The following is a 26,368-nucleotide window of genomic DNA, read 5'->3' as shown; positions in this document are numbered from 1 at the left end:
ACAAGCTTAATATATCGAATGAATAATCGATCAGCTGATGATTTGTTTTTATTCATATATACAAGTGATGATCCTCTTTTTTAGGTCGTATTTACATTCAAAGGGGACTATGACGCTTTGGTGATAAAGTCACATGAAAAATACAATGACGATAAATGGCATTTACTAGAGTTCACTCGTGAAGGCAATAGTGGTAAATTGTCAATTGATGAAGAAGATTATTCTTCTGGAACAACAGATGGTAAAACTATAAGTTTGGATCTTCATATACCATTTTACGTTGGTGGCCTCAATCCTGATCACTACAATGTTGTTCAGGCAAATCTGGTAAGTGTAATGGAATGTTATTTAGAAACCCAGACCTTTGTCTTGAATTTATTAATACGCCTTGCATTAACGTGACGGATCTACCGTCATTCCCAATAGACCTCTACAGTTTCCGAAAGAATATGATGAAATCAATATTATTTGTTAGTCAAAAATGACCGTGACGTCACTACCATTGGGACTACCCGTTTCAAACTACGTTCCAAAATGTACATGATTTTTGAAGAGCAGAAAAAAGTACAAGCATAACCATTCAATACATAACTATAAGAACTAACTATTCAATTATAACCTACTACTCAATCAAATATTCCAAATATAAATTCCGTGATTTCGAAACTATTAATCATCAAATCGACTTCAAAAGCAAGTTGACAATCTCGCAGGCACAGTCAGAACAAAAATAATATATTTGTTTGAAGGTGGTTGACAAGGTTTTGTGGTGTATTTTATCAATTCGGACTTCTTATTGGTGAAAAGGACCGACACTAAATGGGAAACATCTGTATAAAACCCATTCACACGGGACACTATCTGAACCACCATCAAACGACTAATAGAGGAATCATCAAGACTCCAGTAGGCCGTGCTTTCGAGCTCTGTAATACAAAGGAAGGTCTCGAGAAGGAACCAGACATCATCAAAAATGATCTTCAACGGAATGGCTACTCCAAAGCGATGGTGGAACAGACTTTGACTAAAAGACAGCAAGAAAGGAAAGCCGTCACAACCATTGCTTGCACTTCCCTACAACAGAAGATTATCGGAATGGTGACAGTTACCGGAAAATGATTCGGAAAAAGCTTGTAGATCGTTAGAATTCTTTATAAAAACTATACTTCTTTCTTAGGAAGTACCGTTCGCGAGTTATCGCGATTTCAGACCGTAAGAAAGTCGTAATTATACGCACACCTCTCCACACCATTTCTGAGGTAATTTGCTCGGCGCTTCTTTAACTTGTTTTTCCACGATATACATCATCCACGAAATTCAGTAGTACATTATTTTATTCATATAAAGAAAATTGTAGCAGCAAAAAATGACATTATTCATCACCAAACTCTATATCTCTTATTTCTTCCTCTTTGCTGTCTTTCTCTTGGCTCTCTTCTTCCTCTTCTTGTTCGATTTTTGAGGTTTGTTCTCAGAAAAGAGATATATTAGTACAGTGGCAGAAAATTGGGAAGCTAACCTGAAATGTCATCGGAAAACGAATCCACATGTTTCTAGAAATGATATGAAATCGAGAAAGGTTAATGCAGTCAAGCTGCTGGAAAATAATTCCATGAAAATCAAAAAATAAATAGATAAGTACCGTTTTCGACAGCTGATCGTGCTGTCATCCAGGCACTCTTCTATCTATAGCAGATAGAAGATTGCCTAGAAGATGACCAGCTGTTGAAAGAGATTCAAATCCTTTTTGTAACTTACATTAATAGTAATATATATATATATATATATATATATATATATATATATATATATATATATATATATATATATATATATATATATTACTATTAATCTCAGTCAAAAAATCAAAAAACAAATCTCTGTTCTACTTTGCCAAGCTTTCGCTTCTAATGGGGAGCTTCTTGAGGGCAGTAAAAATAAGTTAAAAACAATGAATTGAACATATTAACTGATGGAGAAGGTTGAACATGTATAAGATTTTTTGGTTTTGAAAAATGTCATAAATGTCATAAATAACATTTGTCAAAACCAAAAAATCTTATACATGTTCAACCTTCTCCATCAGTTTATATGTTCAATTCATTGTTTTTAAATCATTTTTACTGCCTTGAAGAAGCTTCCCATTAGAAGCGAAAGCTTGGCATAGTAGAACAGAGATTTGTTTTTTGATTTTTTGACTAAGAGACCTCGTTAATCCATTTTGCTGTATAAATATATATATATATATATATATATATATATATATATATATATATATATATATATATATATATATATATATATATATATATATATATATATATATATATATATATATACAGGGTGTCCCTGGACTTCCTCTTTTCCTCTCGGGAATGTATAGATGGGGTCAAAATATCACCAGTACTTCATATAACTTTTTTTCCTAAAAGTCTTCGTAACCAAGTTACGGGCCCTCGAAGTTACAAAATGAAAAATGTTTTTCTTTGATAACTTTTCAAGTGAATATTCAAAATCATCCAAATTTTGGTAATTGACTAAACAAATGAATTCCGTCGATGAGCTTTCATGCAGGAGTCAGTTGTTTTGCTACAAAGTCAGGAACGGACTACCCCCGATGGTCCACACCCCAAAACTTTGAAATGACAGATATTTTTCAATATTTTTCAACAAAATAAGGTTACTTGGACAATTTTATGAATAAAAGTACTCGTGTGGAAAGTCGATCGGAGCAACGAGTCTTGATAAAAATGTAGTTCTACTCGACGACATAAAACCCGCTCGTCCACCATTATTTGAAATGAATAATTATCAAAGCAGAAATAATAATGATAACGTTAATTCAACAACATTTATAACAGGAATGATACAAAGTATGCTAAAATGAAGTCGTAAACAAAAAGTACAGTACCTATATGGAAGTTTAAGTCACAATTGTAATAGCAGATATTTTTTCAAAAGAAATATCAAGTTCTGTAGATTCGTGGTGTTTTTAAACTAACAAGCTACTCTACTATGAAATATTGAATTCATTCCATATTTTGTATGTACATAATACGTGTGGAATAATCACGTTTCGTGTTGATCAGTTATCTGAATCTCATGAAACTCAACATTCGAATGTTTCAAATTCTTCTTCACAGCTAAACTGTTGAGGAGTTTCACTGATAATTATAATTTTATGGGAGAAATTCTTTAACACGAATCTAAATTTAGCTGAAAAAACGCACATCGGAAAAAATATTTACTATACTAATAAAAAGCAAACGAATGAACTACAAAAACGGCTGCACATGATCAGGTGAAAAATATCCAGGGAATAATTATGTTTCATTTCTTTCACAGATGTTGACAAAAAAACCTTTTAGAAAGTTTTGATAAAGAATGAGAAACTGGAATGCGATTTTGTTTTGTTGAGTGGTGCGTTGTCATATGACTATCATTGTATTGTCAATATTCTATAGGATATTTTGAATTTTTTTGATATGGCCGAACAGTTTACATTCAATGAATATGCAGATATGCATGTATTTTATGGACGAGCATTTTGTAATGCTGCAGAAGCTCGTCGTCTGTATTCCGAGCATTTTCCCAATCGAACGGTACCGTCAAGAGAAACATTCGAGCGTGTCGATCGAGGGAGACAGGTATGTAATAATTGATAATTAATTTGAGCACGTTGTTTTATTTCGATATTATTGTAGGTACAGTTTTGCCAAAACGAGGTGGTGAGGGCGCTCCTAGGACTGTACGTACCGTTGTATTGGAGGAAAATATTTTGGAAGCCGTCGCTGATGATCCTTCAATGAGCATCAGAAATCTATCAGAACAGTTCCATACATCCAAGTCCACTATTCATAGAATAATTAGGGAACAACTGCTCCACCCATTTCACATCCAGAAGGTACCATGACACCTCAAGATTTTCCAGCACGACTGGAATATGCCAATTGGTTCATGGATAGGCAAAGAGAGGATATGACTTTTATTAATCGAGTTTTATTCACTGATGAAGCAGGTTTCAGTAGAGATGGAGTTATCAACTCTCATAATCTCCATATATGGGCCGAAGAAAATCCCCATGGGATATTGCAAACCAAACACCAACGGAAATTCAACGTGAATGTTTGGGCTGGTATCATAGGAAACCATCTTATAGGACCATTCGTTCTACAGGACCGATTGAATGGAGAGCGTTATTTGGAGTTCATTCAGAACGATTTGAATGGACTTTTGGAACATGTTCCATTGCAAACCCGAAGAGATATGTGGTTTATGCATGATGGCGCTCCTCCTCATTTTAATTTGATTGTGCGTGACCATCTGAACCATATTTTCCACAATAGATGGATTGGTAGAGGTGGGCCATATTCATGGCCATCGCGGTCTCCGAATTTAAATCTATGGATTTCTTTCTGTGGGGGCATCTAAAAAGCCTTGTTTACGCTACACCTATTCACACAAGAGATGCATTGTTGAATAGAATAACATTACATTGTGAAGTCATACGAAACGACCCTGGAATGCTATTTCAAGTACAGAGAGGGTGTCTTCGCAGACTAAGAAAATGTATAGAGAGAGAATGTGGTCATATCGAGCAGTTTCTGTAGCGGATTTTTCATTTCTGTTTGCTCTTGAGGCTCTTGAGTTTCGTTAGTTAAACGTGTTTGCATTATAAAAATTCGTTATGAACATTTTTCCTATCATTTCCATTTTCCTTAAAAACTAATATTTTCGAATAATGGTAGACATCTCAGGATAAATGTTGTTGAATTAACGTTATCATTATTATTTCTGCTTTGATAATTATTCATTTCAAGTAATGGTGGACGAGCGGGTTTGATGTCGTCGAGTGAAACTACATTTTTATCAAAACTCGTTGCTCCGATCGACTTTCCACACGAGTACTTTCATTCATAAAATTGTCCAAGTAACCTTAATTTGTTGAAAAATATTGAAAAATATCTGTCATTTCGAAGTTTTGGGGTGTGGACCATCGGGGGTAGTCTGTTCCTGACTTTGTAGCAAAACAACTGACTCCTGTATGAAAGCTCATCGAAGGAATTCATTTGTTTAGTCAATTACCAAAATTTGGATGATTTTGAATATTCACTTGAAAAGTTATCAAAGAAAAACATTTTTCATTTTGTAACTTCGAGGGCCCGTTACTTGGTAACGAAGGATTTTAGGAAAAAAAGTTATATGAAGTACTGGTGATATTTTGACCCCATCTATACATTCCCGAGAGGAAAAGAGGAAGTCCAGGGACACCCTGTATATATATATATATATATATATATATATATATATATATATATATATATATATATATATATATATATAAAATATAGTTATTGTGATTCTTATATAATCAGAAATGATTATTGAATAACAAAATTAGTTAGCTCCCTAACTATTTTATTAAAGGGGAATTGCTGGAAGGTAAGGGGTACTCTTGAACCATACTTCTAATACCTCCAAGAACATGTGTACAAAATTTCATGATAATCGGTTGAGTAGTTTTCGGGTGAAACCCTAACAAACAAACTTACATTCGCATTTGTAATATTAAGTATGAAGTATGATTATACATAAGTATATATGTTAATATGTCCATTATATAAGTGTCGATAATATTTTTAAACTAGTCTGTACACAACCATGTTGATAGAAAATTTCGGCGTTGAACTATAGTGTATATTCAAACTTTACTTCTTTGTAGGTGTTTTCATATTCACATTTTATATTTCTATATATTTTGTATTTATTTTTCACAAGCCTTATCCACAAGATTCATTCTTGATGACAATAAAGTATGTTATTATTATTATCTGATTTGGGAAAGCAGAAAAGTCTAGTCATGTTCTATCAAGGTCTTGATAATGAATTTTTGTTGTTATTCCAGAATACCACAACTTCATTCATTGGATGCATCAGAAGTATGTCCATGAATAATAAACCTCTTGAGCAATCGGCCGAGTACGGTGTGATTCCATGTTCTGATAATGTAGAAGTTGGAACATTCTTTGCAGGAGATGCTCAAAGTTATATGAAACTCAAAGATAAATTCAGAGTTGGCGAGGTGTTCAGTATAAAAATGGACATTAAACCAAGAGCAAATTCTGGAGTGTTAGTATCCGCTCATGGCAAGAAAGATTATTATGTTTTGGAGCTAGTTAATGGAACACTGAAATTGCATGTAGAGAATGGACGAGGGGTGGTATCAGCCAGTTTTCACCCTCCCAACAGCAATGTCTTCCATCTTTGTGATGGAGAATGGCATAACATTCAAGGTAACATGCTTTATTTATTTTGCAGACATGAAATATGTTTGTGTTTGTGGTTATTCAATTTTAGGATATATCTGATCTCTTATAACTACATTAGATACGTAATGCAATCGAAATGAACAATTAAAATTTATGTTTCATTCTATACAAAATATTTTACTATATTTTGATACCGAAAAATTTTCTCATAAGTTTTTATTTCCTTGTATCATCTTCACTATTTAAATTGTAACAGATGACTCTAAACATGACAAAAATTGTATCATTTTTTGTGTTTATTCCATGAAGACGCTTAGTCGAAAAAAATTCCGTGAAGATGGTGTTTCCTTACGAGGAAACGTTCATTAAACAACTTCTTTGAGATCTCTCAATCTAAAAATTAATTTTCAAGTTTTCAAGTTTATTCAAGTATTGCATGTACAAAAAAAATATTACAATTTTTTTACAAAATGGGGTTAGATTTGCTCTCTGAGTAAAACATACCTATGCATAATTGCCTGTGTGTATGTGTTTTATCCAAGGCTTCTCTAAAACAAAACTATTAGTATTGTACATAAAATTATCTTAAAAGTTTTGGCGGGCAAAGATTTACAAGATAAAAAATAAAAAAAAACAAAGAAGGTAATTGACTCTCATGTAAAGCATAACCTCAGAACACCTGTATATTTAATGTGTGCACGTATTTTACCAAAATTCTGAAAGACATTCAACGATTTGTAGAGGACAGGGATAGCAACAAGAGGTGTTTATATTCACTATCGTTGTATTTCACAGAAATTTTCCTTGTTTTTCAGGATATAGTTCTTTATTTCAGTTTTAAAATTTCTTAGTTTGTCGATTTTTTTTTAAATGTACTGGCATTTCATTGTAAAATTTTGGACCGAAAAATAGAAACGTTCTCTGGGTTATAGCTTTTTTAAATGTATGTATTGCTAATTCTTCATTACTAGTTTGTCTGGTTGGTTGGACAGATCTTCGAAGTGAGTATTTAGTTATGTGAACTCGAATTATACATTGATGAACATACAAAAAACTGATTGGTAGGATTTTTGTTTCTTCATATAGTGAATTTGTGGAATACTGTTTCTTTTTTCTGAATATGATTTTTATGATGGAATTTTGTATGATGTGTAGAGGACGTACGTTGTTAACGAAGGCTCCTGCTCATATTATAATACTGTATCTTAGAATGGATTCTACTAGAGAAGTATAAAGCATTAGTAGGTTTTCGCGTAAGAGGATATCTCTCAAAGTGTAAAATCTGTGCAGTAATGCTCTCAGTCGTTTATTTAAATTCGAGATGTGCTCGGTCCAGCGAATGTACTGATCCAGAGTCACTCCTAGGTATTTTATTGATGATACTCGATCTATTTCTGGGCAGGTACATGTATTTGTATCCTTGCAAGTTGTTTTGTGAAGGTTCATAGAATAATCTGTAGTGGTTTGTGAATTAACCGTAGGTGTAAAAGATATGAATTTAGTTTTAGAGACGTTTAGGGTGAGTAGGTTATGGTCCAGCCAAATTTGCAAATTTCTAAGATCTGCTTCTGCGGTTGATTTTATTTCTTCTCAGCTTGTGCCTGTGAATATCAGAACTGTGTCATCGGCGTAGCATATTATGTTGGACGACAAGTCACGTATTTGAACAATATTATTCATATAAACCAAAAAAAGAAGTAGCCCCAGAATAGTCTCTTGTGGTACACCCATTTCAACAGTCAATTCTGAGCTCACTTCTCTTCCAATCTTTACTTTTTGTGTTCTGTATTTCAAGTAGTTTAGCATCAGGTCCAATGCGGTACCTCGAATTCCATAGTATTCTAATTTTTTTAAAAGGATGTTATGTGAAACCGTATCAAAGGCCTTAGCAAGGTCAAGGAAAATAGCCAGACATTTTGATGATTCGTCTAACGCTCGCACTGTTTTTTCGAGGAAATCAGCTATGGCATTTTCAGTACTAGATTCAACCAGAAATGTATCTGTATCTGTCTGTATCTGTAGAGTAGGGAGGGTGAGTGTAGACTAACAGCACTTACGTCACATGTGACCCATTGTATATCCTCCCGAGTAGTTGTCCTCCTAGGTCATCATCCATCTTGTCCTTGATCACTGGGTCCGACAATCATGTGCCCTGAGCAACCGCAGTGAGCCAAGAATGGCAGTATTCTGCATCTGTCCGGCATCTGCCATAGTGCGACCGGCAAGCCGGTATGATTTTAAGATTCGAGAGTAGAGAGGTCATCATTCCACCAAGGACTTCAATAATCAGAACAAGCATCTAGACAGAGTGGTCTGGATAGAGTCTGCGGAGTTATTATTATCATTCTATCTGTATCTGTAGAGTAGGGAGGGTGAGTGTAGACTCACATCACTTAGGCCACATGTGACCCATTGTACATCCTCTTAAGGAGTTGACCTCCTAGGTCATCGTCCATCCTGTCCTTTCCAGGAAGGTAAACAGGTCACTAGGAGACATCTCCTTTACATTGGCAGGTGTAGGCCAAGACTCGCCGAACAAACACTCTCTTTGGCAACCTTGAGGTGTCTTCTCACGGTGTCCTCCGCGAAGGTTTTGGAAGGTGCAGCGACATTACTATCCCTGTGGGGCTTCTTCAACCTTCTTGGAGTTCCCTTCGTAGAGGTGCACAAGTGAGGGAGCTTTCCTGCAGGGACAGTCGGTTTCTTGCCTTTATTCAAGGCGGAGTTCTTGGCGCCTGCCTCAGGAAGTGTCCTTGCAGTTGGAGGTGGAGTGAGCGAGGAGGAGGGTGCACTTATAGTTGCTGCCACTCCTGCCTCCTTCGCTCTCTTTCTCTTTTTGGCCTCGGCGCCGCAAATGCGCTAACGCCTTGGCCTTTGTATTACATCACGAAGTGATCTGCTAGGTCCAGCCTCATTCCAAACGTTAGATTGGGATGGACATTTCTGTTCATGACCAGCCACTGTCATAGATTGAGGTGAGCACTTCTGTCCAGCCTCGGGATTCATTTTTTTTTTTATTAAAAATACGCTTGAACCACGTAGGATTATTAGCGTAGGTTAAGTGATACAGATTATGCTAGTGCTATATGTTCAATACTTAAAATAGAATTACACACTGTACATTTAGGTTGTTGTTCGCCCATCAGAAGATATCCATGAGTAGCGCGTGTATGACCCAATCGAAGTCGTGGGAGCATTACTTGTTTTCGCCTGTTATCAGGTGTGTTCTTCCATGGTAGAACTGATGCCTTGATGCTGGATAATTTTGAGGATGATTCATTCCATTGTTGTTTCTGTTTCTGTGTTTGTCTCATTCATGTGTTTCCACGAGTAGCAAAGGAAGAGTTGGTCACCTCTGGCAGAGCCCCGCAGTACCAGAGGTAGGCTGATTACAATGAGGTTTCGCCCGGTTCGTAACCGCATATCACCCTGCGGACATTCAGCTGTTCGCACGATTCCTTACACCTTAGCTTGGGTAGGCTGGTCCACGATGACATGTTTTGCAAAGGCTTTTTGGGAGATTTAGTACCCCTCACCCTATTTATTTCTGCCACTAACGAGGAGTCCGGCGACCCCATCCTTAAGACCACATTGGCTTCCCGGACAGGGCCTCTAGCTCCCTGGCCGTTCCCCTATCCGCTACCTGGGGACGCGCCCGATAGGTAGCCCAACTCACGGGAACCAGAAATTTATTTTTTATGATAGAATTTACACATCAGAAAAATATTTGAATTTGAAATCATATCATTCAGAATTTTAAATACATTTTTCTCAATATATATATATATATATATATATATATATATATATATATATATATATATATATATATATATATATATATATATAGTACATTCCATTCCGATTTCCTAATTTTGATTATCATTTTCGTTTTTTCCCATTTAAATGAAAGCTTACATATAGGGTGTTTATCAAACATGTGGCAAAAAATCAAGGGACTATTCCTTGGACTATTTTAAAGATATTTTGTCTTTTGATGATTTTTGATAGGGCGCTTTGTTTCGAAGGTACGGGGCGAAAAATAATTTCGACAATAACAATTTTGATAATTTCAAAATGATTTACGTAGCAGAAATAAAAATATAGCGTACTGCACTGGACTTATCAAGTAATAAAAATTTAATAATCCCGTTGGTACATATCAACAACATTCCGATTATTACAAACGGCTGCAGACATTCAATTTGAATAGTATGTCTCGTAAGTAATCATTTGTATGTGTCGAACAGGTTGAAATTGATTGACTTTGTCTATTTGACATACAATTTGTGTGTTTGATATTAAAAGGCTTGCTAGTGAAATCCTCTATCATGAATGGCTATAGTAACGCAAAGATGCCTGACATGCATTTCATTTATGGACTCGCTGATTGCAATTCATTGGAAGCTAGGCGGTTGTACAGTGAACGATTTCCTAAATGTAATGTGCCTAATAAAAAACCTTCCAAATTATACATCAACGACTTCGAAATGGAGGACTAGGAAGGCCAATGACAGTAAGAACAGTAGGAGTAGAAGAGAATGTGCTAGCCATGATCGAAGAAGATTGCAAATACCTTAAATGTAAGTAACGGGACGGTTTGGAACATTCTTAGAGACTATTTGTTATACCCATACCACATACAACGAGTTCAGGCACTTCTTGGTTCAACACATTGGTTTGGGCTGAAGAAAATCCACATGAGGTTCTTGAAGATCGTTTTCATCATTAGTTCTCGTTAAACTATGGGTGGGAATTGTAGGTGACTTCCTAATTGGAGCGGTATTTCTGCCAGGAAGACTTACCGGCAAGGCATACCGCAACTTTTTGGAACAAACACAACCTCAGTTTCTGTACTGTACCATTGGTTACAAGAAATGTAATGTGATTTATGCACGATGGTGACTCGAGAGTTTTTAACAATAACATACGGAGATCGCTAGATGGGTCGAGGTGGACCTCACTTATGGCCTGCTCGGTCATCGGACTCAAACCCCCTGGATTGTTTCCTATGGGGCCACCTAAAGTCATCAGTTTATACTACTCCAGTGGAATATGTGAAAGATTTGAGAAATCGGATAATTTCTGGGAGTAACGCAATCAGAAACGATCCTGGTGTTTTTGAAAGAGTTCAGGAGTCGAGGAGGAGAAGATTGGATTGTTGCATACGAGCGGGGGGTAGTCATTTTCAACAGTTCTTGTAGATTAATAAACATTAGTTACATATGTTTTTTGGTAATAAATTGTTATTGACGAAATTCTTTTTCGCTCTTCGCAACAAAGCGCCGTATCAAAAATGATCAAAGGACATAATACGCATGTTTAATAAACACCCTGTATATTTCAGTTCTGTATTGTATTTGTTGATTTTCAATAGTATCATTTTATCTTTTGAGAGTTCTTTCATTTCATTGAGACTTTTTTCTTCATAACAGAACTGCTTAGAATTTTTCTCCACCAAATATCATCAGAATAATGACGTTTTTTATATTTTTTCCTTAAGAGTTCTGTCCTGTATTTATGTGTAGATATATAATAATAATACATTTTAAATTGTTTAAGTTATTGTTTCTCATCAAACAATGTATCAGACAAAACAATTCAGTTTCGAAATTGAACTTTCAATGTCAAATGTACTAACAAACTTTGAAAGTTCAGAGTATTATTCCTAAATCTCATGTCTGTTTTAAAGAATGGTCTTCTGAACCTTTACAATTGAAATTTTTTTTTGCATAATTTGTTTTATATGTTTTCTAAGGATTTTGAATTGTTCATTTCAGCTGTCAAGTCAAGAAATGTTGTGACTTTATCTGTAGACAATATTTTCACCGGACCTAGAGTTGGCCCTACGCATTCAACATCAACAGATACAGGAAGTGCTCTCTTTTTGGGCGGTCATCGATATATTAAAAAAGTGAGAGGAATTCACTCCAGACTGCCTTTCATTGGATGTGTGAAAAATGTTGAGATAAATAATGAACCATTCGAGTTATTATCTCACATGATTCATGGAAATGTAACCATTGGATTTTGTCCAAACAACTGATAACTATTGAGACAGTGTGTTTTAACAGACTATATTAAATATAATCTTAAGTCAATCTCATTATGTTGTTGATTTCCATATGACTCATCCTCATCCTTCAAAAGTCAGTAAAACTCAATCTGCTTACCACCTGGATGGTAGGCAGGTTGAATTCCTAGAAACTAGTCACAAAACGCTAAAAATGTATCACTACTCGAGAAGTAGACAGATTGACACCTTGACATAACCAGTTCTTGAAAATCGCTTCAAAATCGAAGCGGAAACAATCTAAGATAATAATCAAGGCTATCAGATTTCTGACGGCGGAAATCTGTAGGAAAGTCGACGTTCACGATCATCTCAGATGGCATTACCCCTCGCGAGCTGAAACAGTACCTAAGAAATCTTAATATGTCGACCGTTGAAGACCTCACAACAGATAAACACCCAGAAAAACACATACGCCTCCATAGACACACACACACATACTCTCACGCGCGCGCTTATACACAGACACACACATGATTAATAATAATAATAATATATTACAGAGTATGCTCTACGTTGTTTAGCAACATAAAATGCCACAACGTCAGACAGACTGTATGAACATTGAAAAGAAAAACCATTAGTATGCTTGGTGTGAGTCGTTCCTCAGAAATCTTCATAAACATTCTTGTAAACTCCATCAAAATATATTTTTTTCTCTAAAGGAACGTATACTCACAAAAAAATCAACTTGAAATTAATATGGTTTGATGATACACTTGAGGAAATGAGAAAAAATCTCAAGGCTGCAAAAACGCAGCAGATATGTCTGGAAATCCATACTATATGGTGACATTCAGGTTCAGATTGAACAATTTATTTAAGTTCAAATAATATTTCCAAAGCTAGCTGGATTAAAAAAAAAATAGTGAAAAGAAGCCTATAAATTATTGAATGACTTTTTCTGTAAGTCCAAAAGAAGCACTTTTCTCAATCACCAGAAATTTAATACCTACTCTTCTCGTCGCACGTTTCAGGAGATGAAATGGGCTTATTTCATGCTATTGAAAATGATACTGGTTTGCTTATAGACTGATCGAGTTACTATCTGGTCAATCTAGACATTGGAAGGTACACAAATTTACAAGCTGCAAACGCGTGCAATTGTTCAAAACATAGTTAAAAATAAGATTTTAAAATTCCGAATGATTGCGATGCCTGGAAAAAAAGTTATTCAAGGTCAAAGGTCAAAAATCTCGAAATAAATTGGTTTTTCACGATTTTCAGGAAAACGGTAAGTTTTATCATAAAATAACCTCAGATAAAAATTGTAGATCATATAATTCTCTACAAAAAATGTATCAATACTTTTTTTCTTAGAGCCACCGTTTCTGAGATACGACGAGTCAAAAAGTTGTAATCGTCATTATATGCACACGTTTCCACGCGACCTATGAAGTAGTGTACTTAGCGCTTTTTTTATACGTGGTTTCCCCAGTAGGCCTATTCCACATGTCTATTGTGATTCTGTCAAATTGAAAACTTGTATAATAAAATATATTAGGAAGGGTTGGAAATTATAAAAGCGATTGAAATTAAAAAATGTTAAAATTTATTCATCTGAGTCATAACCTTCAAATACTTCTTTTTGTCAATCGTCGTTCTTTTTCTTGGTCTTCTTCTTCTTCTTGATGTTCATCCTGGGTGTAGGTAAACTGCGTCAAAAATGTTGTCTACAATAACTCCCAGCTCCTTTATTTCAGACACATATTCCAAGGTAGTGTTACCAATTTCAATTTTTATTCCATTATAATCAATAGAGTTCACTTTATATTCAGTTGTTATCACCATAGCTTTTGTTTTATCTGCTCCTCTGTCTCACTCCTTGAGACATAGGAGTGTTCCAAAAAAGGGAGGCTGTAATGTGACACCCTAGTCGATTCGAACGACTACCCACCGGGATCCTAGTGACTTCCATTATAATCCTGAGTTCCGCCAGACGACAGAGGAGAGAGATCTGAGAGTCAGTCAATGAACTTCCATACTGAATACTTTCAACATCAACAAAAGTTCAAAGCATCCAACATAGCGATAAGGTCAAAGAGCACACCAAGGTGAATATTCAGGACATCGTTTATATATTGTTGAAACAGCTCCATGTTCGTGGTATTCTTGGAAATGGAAACTTATTTGGTATTACTTTCGATGTACTGTGTGACGTAAATGTAACCTCCGCAACGTGTTGTAGTGGACGATTCCAGTACCCCCAATTCAGTGTTGCCACTATAAAATTTTCGGGTCTAAATCGACTGACATTTTCTAGGCCTTTTTTGGAATAATTCAAAGTAGGAACAGATAGAATTTTTTATTTTATAGATTTCTGGATGTTCCCGGATATATGAATCGAAGTATTAAAATTGATATGGATAAAAATAAAAAAACCTATGGAGTTTTAAGTTGGTATGTTGTTTAATAGTGGTATTTCTGTCATTTTGCCCTCACATGTCATATACCATATGAAATTTTATCGTTGTATTCACTTATTGTTTATTGTATCCAGTAGAACAGGATCGTTCTAATAGAAAAAGTCTAACCATCTTTGGAGTTCTGCAACTGAATGGTCTTCAATCAATAAATTGTCTTTCAATAGGGCATCTGGAACATCCTCTGGTAATAATAATGGTATGGAAAAAGATATCATACAACACCTACAGAACACACTATCAAAACGTATAGGTGACAGGTTTCGAACAATTGAACAACCTAAAAAGTAAAATTCCCTAGGATTTTTTTGTACATATCAACTTTAATACTTCTATTCATATATCTGAGAACATCCACGTATCTATAAAGTAACAAATTCTATCTGTTCCGACTTTGAATTATTCCAAAAAAAGGCCTAGAAAATGTCAGTAGATTTAGACCCGAAAATTTTATAGTGGCAACACTGAATAGGGGTATTGGAATCGTCCATTGGATCATATTCGTCTACATGTTCTGTAAAGAAAAGAAATACTGACAGTTTTCGAGTTTCTTTAGACTCGGCAAAGTCTGAAATTTTACCATCACTTGAGCAACTTACAAAATGAAATATTACTAGTTTCATTGCTATTGAACACATTTCATTGGGAATTTTAACGTTGTTATGTTGGATATACAAAATAACCCCAAGTGACGTTATTCTCTTCTTGACGTGAATATGCCATACTCATCGATTTATGATTTAAAGAAATTTTCCTTTTATTTGTTGCAGGATGTCAATGAGGGTCGCCCATTCATAACTTGTTAAATTCATGGAACGAATGGAGAACTGCTGCTCCAAAATTATGTTTGGGCTGAAGTCTCTGCATGGACTTAGGCCACATCGAATATCATATGATGGCATGGGGACAAACATCCTCCAGAGGGCGTTGGCTATTTTTGCTTCCTGTTGCTACGTCCAAACTTATCGATAACCATTTTGAAAATGATATAGGAGAACGTGGTATATCTTTTAGAATTAGTTTTGCCTCTTTGCATCTCGAAAGGCTATTAATAATTTGAGACGTTCGCATAACTCACTGGGATTGTCCCAATAAATGTATTCAATGGATTTCGCATTGAATGTCATTACAAGAGGTGACTTTTTGGGTAAACATGATGTTATGGCACTAGTACTAAGAAGTGTTTTAGCAGGAAAAGTTTCAGTACCAGTTTTACGACGACTTGCTGGTGTAGGAAACAACGGTTTCAATATGATGGTGTACTTGTATATCTGAGATGCCCAGCGGAATGCAAGTATACAATTTCTTTTTGTATACTCGCACACCTCAGCATTATAGTTTTCAGGCATGTCAAAAAACAGTTCATGTATACCAGTGATTCCCAGCCAGTTTTATGTATCCGCTATGTTTGTCAATATCGATTTCTTTTTGGTCTAGGAACCATCAACTTCGTTGATTTCCTTGTCATTTCTCCAATGTTTTCTAATGTACTGTTGTAAATCATGCCCTAAAGAATATAACGCCGGCCGCCATTGGTAGTCATAAACCAATTATGACGAAGTTGGCTGCCGCTCTAGATGTAGCGAGAATAATGCTACCGACTTCGTTGGAATTCCGGTGAATTTTCTACCGCATTCGATTACGATATATAAACGCTAGCCACGAGCCTATCGACACAGTCAAGTGGAAGTTACAGTGCGGTACACGAAGCGATCTAGTAAGGCTAATACATTCGAATAATAGTTAAAGTGTTTGTTGTATTTGAAGTGAAATATAGTTAAGATTGATTATTGTTCAGTGTAATTAATTATTGGTCAACCGACGGGGAAAAAAGTAACAGTACGGTTGAGACATTATCGGATATTGATACGGATATTCTATTAAAACATTTTCATCTATGCCTCACGCAACATTGTCATCTTGTTCGTCTTCTGCATCCCTATTAAAGACGTTTTCATCAAAATCCTTATCTGTACCTACAACATGTATGAGGGATTGGAATGGAGTCGTTTCAGGCTCTTCCACTATACTATACTATAACAATTTTCAATTGAAGGTGATTCATTAGCAACGTCACACTTGAAATAACCAACGGATAATCCTCTTACCGACTCTGCAGAGGCGTGCCAAAATAATATTTTTATTTATTTAAACACATAGGTAGTTACGTAAAAATTGTTATAGTAGGTGGCGCTACCTGGTATCAATGGTAAAACTGATTACATTTTCTTATTATGTACCTACTTCAAAAAAACAGAAAAATTTACAAAATAAGTATTATGTTCCTTTTATATAGAAAGAGAACTATAAAGCAAAGAAATAATTACCTATGTTATGCTTATGAAGTTTCAGAATCCATTGACTCGTCCAAAGAGGAATCCCCAGTCACACTTAAATCCATTATTATTTGGTCGAAAACAGTGTCTACCATCCCGTCCAATCTCTACATTTTCCCTTCTTCCTTGATCACATGGGCTACAGCATTAGCCCAATCTTCTTTCCGTATCCGTTCCATTGCGAGTTCTAATAAACGTTGGACATTAGAAATTTGATATGTCACGTTTTCACGAGCTACGTGACCCTTAATTTGAGCCCAGATTAATTCTATCGGGTTTAACTCGCAATGGTAAGGAGGAAGTCCCAAAATGGTGATGCCTTCAGCACGAGCTATTGTCTCCACCACATACTGGCGATATCTGTCACGATGCTGTTTAATGACACTCATAAGCTCGGCCTTAACCATGTCCTCGGAAAATGGAATTCCTTTTTGTCCTAACCAACTCTGCATGTCTGCTTTTCTGGTGGTCATAGTTGGCAGCTATTCTACTAATCAGCTGTGATGAAAAGCCTTATCCATTACTATTACCGAATTTGGCTCGACTCGTGAAAGAAGGGATTCAAACCATCCTTCAAACCGTTGGGCGTTCATGTCTTCGTGATAATCCTCAGTTTTTTTTGATGAAAAAATTAGTGCACTATCGTCTAAAAGGCCACTCTAGCTACTTATATGGGCGACAATCAGTCGTTGCCCTTTACCTGTTGGTACCGGTTAACCCTGTTGATAAACCGTCCACAAATGCTTGATGATAACTAGTTACCGAAGTATCTTGCCAGATCTCAGATACTGTGTGACCAACATTTGCCCACGTTTCGTCCAGATAATAAATCTTTTTGTGAGCAGAACTCATTTCTCTAATAGAGCGAAGATATCTCCGTCGCCATGAGACTATATCTTCTCTTTCTATTAAGACAGATTTACGGGATCGTTTGGCATATATAAATTTTAAATCTTCCTTCATTATGTTCCTTAACCCATTTTTGGAATCAGATCATTATCCATTACCTTGGTCCTAATGGATTCGAGGGTTGACGCTTTATTCTCAAAAAAAAAAGAGAATGAATGGTATAGCGTACAAAATTTTTCTTGTACTCGTCCAATTCAATTTTTTTTCTACCACGACAATGTGCTTTTGGAGTTTGCACAATCCCAGTCACCATTTTTTCACGTTCAATGCGTTCAATTGTCGATACGGATATTCCCGTTAAAAATGAACACTGGGCTACAGCTTCCACTGTACGGAGTGTATTTTTTAAATTTTCGTACACTCTACAGACACTCCGTTTTTCCTCTAACGACAAAACTTCCGCTTTCTTTGTACATTACTTGGACCTGCTACGGCATCCATCTTAATACTATAAAAATAATAAAATTCAATCATATTGTTCAGCTATTTGTCAGTTGTTCACTTACCTCAAGTTGATGTATTTTGTGAGGTTTTCACTAGAACATATTAATAAATCCGCTGTTTCGCTGTACAGTAGCTTTTTCAAGCGTGTTCACTAACAAACTGAATTTACATACATTGTGATTTATATATACTTTCTACCTATATACTATCTACCTAGAAACTAATAATATTGTAGGAACTAATTAATGACAGTTATATGTGTGGATTAAAAATCAGATATCATTCACATGAGTTCTACTTTAAATGAATGGTAACAAATTGCACTTATATGGGACACTGTCATCCTCACTGGTATACATCGATGTTTCGCCTTAAGACACCTGCCCCAAGGCTCTTCAGTACCAAATTGATACTGAAGAGCCACAACGAATGTTCGAAATACAAACTGAGTAAAGAAAAGTATCTTCTCTATAATTCAGTGTTCATTTAGAAGTATTTGTTTCGAAAGAATTTTTTTCATTCGTGTAAATCAATGTTTATATGAAAGTAGCTGTTTCAGGAGGACTTTCTTTCAGTTTGTGCCTCAAAGTTACTTCTTTGCATGATTTACACATCCATTATAGAGTTACTTATTTTCAAATCGATTACTTCCTTCCTTTCTTTGGAAGATTCCCTCATCTTTTTTTTTGTATCAAGATGGAGTAGTAGAAAGCCAAAAACTTTCTTTCCCAAAAAATAATAAAATATATTTAATAAATACCAAACAAAGTCACCTTCACAAGAAACAGAACACACTACGCCTATGCAGATAAGGACGCTTGATAATGAAGAAACCGAATGACTAGTTATGGCATTTTAAGGACGCAAATATAATAGACCTGCGAAGTGTTGATCAGTTTACCGATATTTCAAAGTATTTAACGAACTGGTTCACCTATTTGCTCTTACACCCTATCGATATGCAGAAGCTATCTTGTTACGGGGAGCAAATTTTATGGAATCATCTTACTTTTCAGTAATTTACAATGGCGATGCATAGACAATACAAATGACCCCGGTAATAATTGAGTTCTAACATTTAACATTGTTGGCGTTAGCTCTCAGTTTAATTTGTATGAGTTACCTTCAACTGAAAATTGTTATACTATAAACCAATCTAGAAGCAATATTGTTTGTACATAAAAATAAATATAATAGTGGCTCCAGGATTCACAATCATGATACAAAACACAAAGACATCATCAGGCTACTGAAGATGCATTTCCAAAACACAGCCAAACAAACGGAGTTTCTTCCCATAAAAATAAATAAGACTTTTGCTTAGTGAATGGGAAGACCTTCATATAAAAGAACTGAAGTTCAAAGTGAAAAATTCACTTGTCACCCAAGCTTTCTATAAGATTGATGAGGTATTCAATTGTCAGTGGTCCTAATATATCTATATTTTCGAATGCAACAGAAATTGTAATTTGAGGTCAATAAAATTTCTTTCTTTCTATGAAAAATACACATCAACATAAATGTATTGTCTGTCAATAATAGAAAAATTGATCTTGTTTCATCTTATCTTCAAAGTGTTTGAGGACGTTTATGGATTTCACTCATACATAGTGGGAGAGCAAAATATATTTTGATTGATGGCAATATAATCGTTTACTAGAATTAGATACCTAGTAGATTAACTATTTGAACTATCAACTTATGCTGAATTAACTAATAAAAACTGTAAGTAAACATGTCAACCAAGTAGGTAAGGACAATTAAATTTTCCTTGATACTTATAATATATAAATACAAGTCGACAAATATTACTTAGTACACATAAGTTTGAAACACTCGTATATATCAGTTTGATGTACTCATAATATTTTTTAAATGAAAAACTCTGTAATCAAAATATGTGCTTATAAATACTTTCAAACTGTCGACATTCTTCTGCAGTGAACCATAGCAAGCAATTTCCTGCAGAGTTTTCGTTTCTTTGGCTTTGGTCGATACCACTTCAGGCTATAATATATCACAATTATCGAAAGGAATATTAAAAATGTCACTGTCAAATCGAAGCTTTCAGTTCGGTTTGATGTATCGGATGGTTTGTTGCGCCAACTCCACTGAATCATTTCGCCACTGCTCTCTCCGCCCGAAGCATCTACAAAAAGTTAATCTATCATGAAATGTGATTTGTTATCCTACGGTAAATTACTCGAGTAATATATCGATAAAATTGAATATTGAATTGTACCTTTCATGTCACTGTCGGTGGGTAACGGAAAATTGACGTCCTCAATCAACGACAACAGTTTCTGTGATTGGTAAAGGTTACTCGGAGCGGACACATTCAGAGGTACAGGTTGAGTCCAAGCCAAATGTGGACACTGAGGGATCGATCTCGGCTGGGAATCTCCTAGGTTTCCTTCCAACACTTGAGAATATCTATACAGACGATTTCCATCCATCCTAATCGGGGTATCAGTTTCTACAACTCCTTCCCAACTGATCATGCGATTATCCTTGAATATAGACGGTAGATGAGATGTAGACGTATATTCCAGCATGGCATCTAGCATCCAATAACAAGCTGATTCTAGATGACTTGCGTCGATACAATTTGAGTCTCCATAAACTATTATTCTGCCACTTCTTCTATCGGTTGAATTGGGTTCCACTAAACCTATTATAGGCGCTTTGTATCTATTTTTGTCGGGATCTTCCAGTATCTGAAATGGAAATGAATGCCGGAGTTATGGCATATACGCATATTTATTTAAATATAATGTCATGGGGATGCGGTAGAGATTTTAATAAAATAGATGTTGCCAAAAACGCATTGTAACACTATTTTTTGATATTGAAGAGTCAAAATTACAATGCAACACATATAAAGGCAATTGATGAAGACTGTCGAAATAGGAAAATAATAGTATGTGCCGCTGTTGAAGCCAATGACCCTAGTACGAGTCAACAAATTACAGATCAAATAATTAATGAGTGACAGAACTGTTAGGAATATTACTGGAGTTTTTTCCCAACACCAAATCGTTATTTTTAACACCTCGACACGTGTTTCGATCACCAAGTGATCATCTTCAAAGAGGAATATTAAGCTAATCCTATTTATGCTATAAAGGTACCCCATACAGGTGAACCATTCAGGCGTACCAACCATACAGGTATACCAACCTAAATTAATTTTACCCTATCTATTATTTTACAATATATGTTTATATATAGCTGAAAATTGTTTTATATAAACATATATTGTAAAATAATAGATAAGGCAAAATTGTAAAATTAATTTAGGTTGGTATACCTGTATGGTTGGTACGCCTGGATGGTCTACCTGTATGGGTTACCTTTATAGCATAAATAGGATTATATTTTCTCAATAACTAAATATGAAACTAAACTTGAGTAAACAATATCGTCGCTGTAAACGGATAGTCGTTATAAGCGGAGTCGTTATACAGTGTGACCCATTTTTAATGGAAACACTTCCCTAAAATTTGAAGTTGTAAACCGATTTTAATATTTTTTTTTTGAAATGTCAAGTACTGAAAGGTCTACCTTGGGACAAAATTTGAAATGTTTATTTAAGTTTCAGGGCATACTACGATATTTTTTCTTAGTCGAAAATCAGGATTTTTCATTAGCGATTTTTTTATTGAAAAAATCACTACGCCACTGGATTCAGAGTGCCTCTAAACAGGTGTGACCAAAATTTCATGAAAAAAAAATCATTATTAACAAAGTTATGACAACTCAAAAATTTGAAAACTCACACAGCTAACAGTCACAAAAAACGCCCTATATCAACAGATATAGCCATGAGAATATTTTTTTATGATTTCAAGAAAAAAGTGCCGCCAGATGAAAAAAAAACACAAATAGCGTAAATATTTTTAATGAAAATAACGGAATTACATTCAAGTTTTCACGCAAATTAACGAAAACTGAGACCTAATATTTCAATTTAAATCTTAGTTGCCATGGAAATGATATTACAGTTTGACTATTACAGTTTGTGTACTATTGTCAACAATATTCACCTTACAGTTCTTCGAATTATTTTGTGTCATGACTGGAAGATTGAGCGTAAAAGAGAAAATTGAAATTGTACGCCTTTCGGGAGATGACGTTAGAAGTGCTAGAGAGGTTTGTAGAGTATTTAATGAGAGACTTCCAGATTGTCCTCGTATTAGCTGCGGTACGGTAAATAAAATATTCAATGAAACTGGTGCAGTATCAAAAATGATGTTAAAAAGTAATCCTGTACAAAGACGAAACAGGAATGACAGGAATGATCAAATCATTTTAGAATATTTCGGAAATAATTCTAATGCCAGTATAAGGAATGCCACTTTAGATTTGAATATTCCACGAGAAACTATTCGGAGATGTCTCAAGGCGAAGCATATTAAACCTTTCAAGCCATAATTTTTACACACACTTCAAGAAGGCGACGAAGCAAGACGCCTGGAATATTGTTTATGGGCCCAAGGGGAATATTTAAACAATAGAAATTTACTAAAAAATATTTTATATACCGACGAAGCCACTTTCACTACAAATGGAGTAGTGTCATCACAAAATTGTCGCTATTGGGCAGCGGATAATCCTAACTGGGTAATAAACTGTAAAAGCCAGTATTCCCAAAAAATCAACGTCTGGTGTGGGATATTGAACGAACAAATTATTGGTCCTTTCTTTTTTGAGGAAAACATTAATGGGCAGAGATTTCTAGAATTTTTAAACACAGAGTTTTGGGATGCTATTCACGAGCTGCCAATCAATGAACGATCAAATTTAATTGTCCAGTTAGATGGGTGTTCAGTTCATTATGCCAGAGCTGTGAGGCAATGGCTTAACGAACATTTTCCAAACCGATGGATAGGCCGTGGTAGTCCGTTTATAGAGGGGCCACCCAGATCTCCAGACCTCACAGTTTTGGACTTTTTTCTCTGGGGACTTCTCACACAAAAGGTTTACAAAAACCGCTCAAGTGATAGAAATGAACTTTGTGCAAGAATTCGACAGGTATGTGCAGATATTAGCCTTCAAGAACTAAGGAACGCAATCAGAAACATTCGTAAGCGCTACGACACATGTATCGAAATACGTGGTGGATTAGTAGAGGCTCCTAGAATATGAGTTAGAATTAATTGTTGCACTGAATCGAAACATTTCAATAATTAGTTATTAGTTACGTTTATTAAATTTTTTTGCTTTATTGTTAGTTGAATTGTGTGAATGTAATTCCGTTATTTTCATTAAAAATATTTACGCCATTTGTTTTTTTTTCATCTGACGGCACTTTATTGTTGAAATCATGAAAAAAATGTTATATTGTGACTGTTAGCTGTGTGAGTTTTCGAATTTTTGAGGTGTCATAACTTTGTTAATAGTGAATATTTTTTCATGAAATTTTGGTCACACCTGAATCCAGTGGCGTAGTGATTTTTTCAATAAAAAAAATCGCTAATAAAAAATCCCGATTTTCGACTAAGAAAAAATATCGTAGTATGCCCTGAAACTTTAATAAACGTTTCAAATTTTGACCCAAGGTAGACCTTTTAGTACTTGACATTTAAAAAAAAAATATTAAAATCGATTCACAACTTCAAATTTTAGGGGGGTGTTTCCATTGAAAATGAGTCACACTTTATATGAATTCTACTGTATATGCATCTTGAAGGCAATATATCGTAGGAAATTGGGCTGTACGGCCTCGAGTTTCACTTTTTGTGTAACATAATGAGGGGACCAACAAACTGTGGAACAATAATCGAGATTAGATCTAACCGATTATTTATATTATATTCGAAAGTGATTGGGTGATATGTTCGATGAAAGCGAAGAATTTGGCATTTGGATGCATTCAAACACATACCATTTTGCGAACACTAGTTAGATAGGCAATCTATATCGTTTTGTAGACATAATGTTTCAGCTTTACATTTAAATTTTTTAAAACGTCGGCATATAGCAAAGCTTCGCTTTCATGAAAACAGCTGATTAGATCGTTGATAAAAAAGTTAAACAACAGTGGTCCCAATTGTGATCCTTGTGGAACACCCGATGTAACTGCGATGTTATGAGAATAGTAATGATTAACTCTAATAATTTGCGTTATTTCTGCAAGATAGCTCTTGAGCCACTGCAATATTTGCCCATCAACACCATATAAACAGAGTTTGTGGATCAATAGCTCATGATCAACTTTGTCAAAAGCTTTGGAGAAATCAGTGTACATAGAGTCAACTTGCAAGCCCTTATCTACCTATCTTGTTACTTACTTGTAATCCTTGATCGTTGAGTAGCCTTGAAATCAGTATGCCGTCTTTGGGGAACTTTCGAATACTTGTACCTGACGCATAATAAATCTCGTGATCATTCAATTTAAAGTGACCCTCAAATACCCTGTCCCCCAACTGAATATTCCATGAGCCCAATAAGTCATTTATGGCCGGAACATTGGAACCTCCTGTATCAGGCATCCACCACTGCCGGGTATTTTCATCATAGAATTTGACTTTTTTCATGACGGTCACATTGTACCAATCAGCGAATACTATAATGGAGAGTCCAGCATCAACATCCCTTTTCAGCTTCATTATTTCTTCAGGAAAGAATTCTTCTTCGGGGTCTACTATCAGCAATGTGCCGTATTTTGAGGCATCAAAGCAAGTGTATGGTGAACCTGAAAAAAAAACAGTTATAAGTAAACAAGGAGATTGCGGTTGATGTATTTCTCGATATTGAAGGAGCGTTTGACAATGCTCTACCTAAATCTATAGGATCGTCTCTGGCTAGGAGAGGTATAGAATCGATCATAACTGGCTGGATCTATACCATGCTGGTAAACAGAACTGCAACTACGACTCTTCAAGGCGTGGCCATTAGGTTCAGGGTCACCAGAGGCTTCCCTCAAGGTAGGTACTATCTCCTCTTCTGTGGTCGCTCCTGATGGATAGTCTGCTTGATGCCCTTGACAGAAGAAAAGATCTGCAAGCTTATGCAGATGACCTTGTTATCTTGGCAAGGTCCACGTCGGGAAGGGTTGCTTGTAATATCCTCCAAAGCATGATGGACATTGTTCACAGTTGGTGCTTGAGGGAGCAGATATCTGTCAATCCTAGCAAAACTGTAATAATCCCCTTCACCAGAAGGAGAGAATTGGACGATCTAACGAGGTCATTCCATTTGGAACTCACCTGGAACGCTCACTTGGAAAAAGTTTCACACAAAGCCAGACTGTCTCTATGGACATGTCGAAGGATTTGTAGTAGTAGACTTTATTTTAGGAATCCTAATATAAAAATATACAGGGCTTTTCATGATGAGCTTTAATTAGCCGTTTCTGACAAACTATTCAACGGATCAACCTGAAAATTCCACAGTATGCACAAGTCAATATGACCTACACGCCTAAAATATTTTAAACGAAGCGGCGTTGTCGCTTCTACTATAAAGTAGCGGCTTCTTTGATTTTTCAAATGGAACACCCCTTATATCATATTATGATTCATTATCACTTTGTTAACAAATCATATACTATTTCCCTATACCTATCTATTACCGTTCAGAAGATATAAATTAATTTCGATATTTTTTTTACCAAACATGAACTTTTATAAATGCTGATAATCTTGAACTCTCTTGCACTAAAACGATCAAATTTGAAATGGAGTGGAGTGATACTATGAGGATTTTCACTCCGAGTCATATTTTCATTTGCCTCATACAGGGTCTTCAAAAATTGCAGATACTTTGATCTCATGAAAAAATGAGTGGAACTCGATTTTTTCAAATGGAACACCCTGTATATTTCAACATTTTTGAGCTCTACATCCAATTTTAGATTAACAGATTTCGTTTAATGTTTCTCAATTAGTCACAGATAATACAATGAAAAGA

At 35.4% G+C, this 26,368-nt stretch overlaps 2 protein-coding genes and 1 long non-coding RNA gene across 4 annotated transcripts in view; 2 read left to right on the top strand and 1 right to left on the bottom strand.

Moving 5' to 3' along the window:
- LanA (laminin subunit alpha) overlaps positions 1-12,370 on the top strand; it is a 178,757-nt gene extending 166,387 nt beyond the window's left edge. The window contains exons 40-42 of the mRNA XM_074186666.1: positions 85-327; positions 5,906-6,293; positions 12,050-12,370. Of these exons, the coding sequence (XP_074042767.1) occupies positions 85-327; positions 5,906-6,293; positions 12,050-12,315 (897 nt within the window). The 3' untranslated portion in view covers positions 12,316-12,370. The remainder of the gene's footprint in view (positions 1-84; positions 328-5,905; positions 6,294-12,049) is intronic.
- A 1,578-nt stretch (positions 12,371-13,948) lies between these two features.
- Positions 13,949-16,557, top strand: LOC141487558 (uncharacterized). The gene is made up of 2 exons (XR_012468439.1): positions 13,949-14,396; positions 15,536-16,557. It is a non-coding gene; the product is annotated as an uncharacterized lncRNA (long non-coding RNA).
- Positions 16,558-20,060: 3,503 nt separating this feature from the next.
- Positions 20,061-26,368, bottom strand: part of S1P (membrane-bound transcription factor site-1 protease) — a 31,654-nt gene continuing 25,346 nt past the window's right edge. The window contains exons 5-7 of one of the 2 annotated variants that reach the window (XM_074186664.1): positions 24,748-25,151; positions 20,697-21,171; positions 20,061-20,603 (exon numbers count right to left, since the gene is read on the bottom strand). In XM_074186664.1, coding sequence (XP_074042765.1) covers positions 20,371-20,603; positions 20,697-21,171; positions 24,748-25,151 — 1,112 coding nt within the window. In that variant the 3' untranslated portion in view covers positions 20,061-20,370. Of the gene's footprint in view, positions 20,619-20,696; positions 21,172-24,747; positions 25,152-26,368 lie in introns of both variants that reach the window. The other variant, XM_074186665.1, reaches the window with a different exon arrangement.

Source organism: Leptinotarsa decemlineata, unplaced genomic scaffold, assembly GCF_025532065.1.
Source record: "Leptinotarsa decemlineata unplaced genomic scaffold, Ldec_3_MD MMD2_P_RNA_scaffold_4, whole genome shotgun sequence".
NCBI lineage: Eukaryota > Metazoa > Arthropoda > Insecta > Coleoptera > Chrysomelidae > Leptinotarsa > Leptinotarsa decemlineata.
Note: the sequence above shows the minus strand (reverse complement) of the source record. Positions and strands in the feature narration are given on the sequence as shown.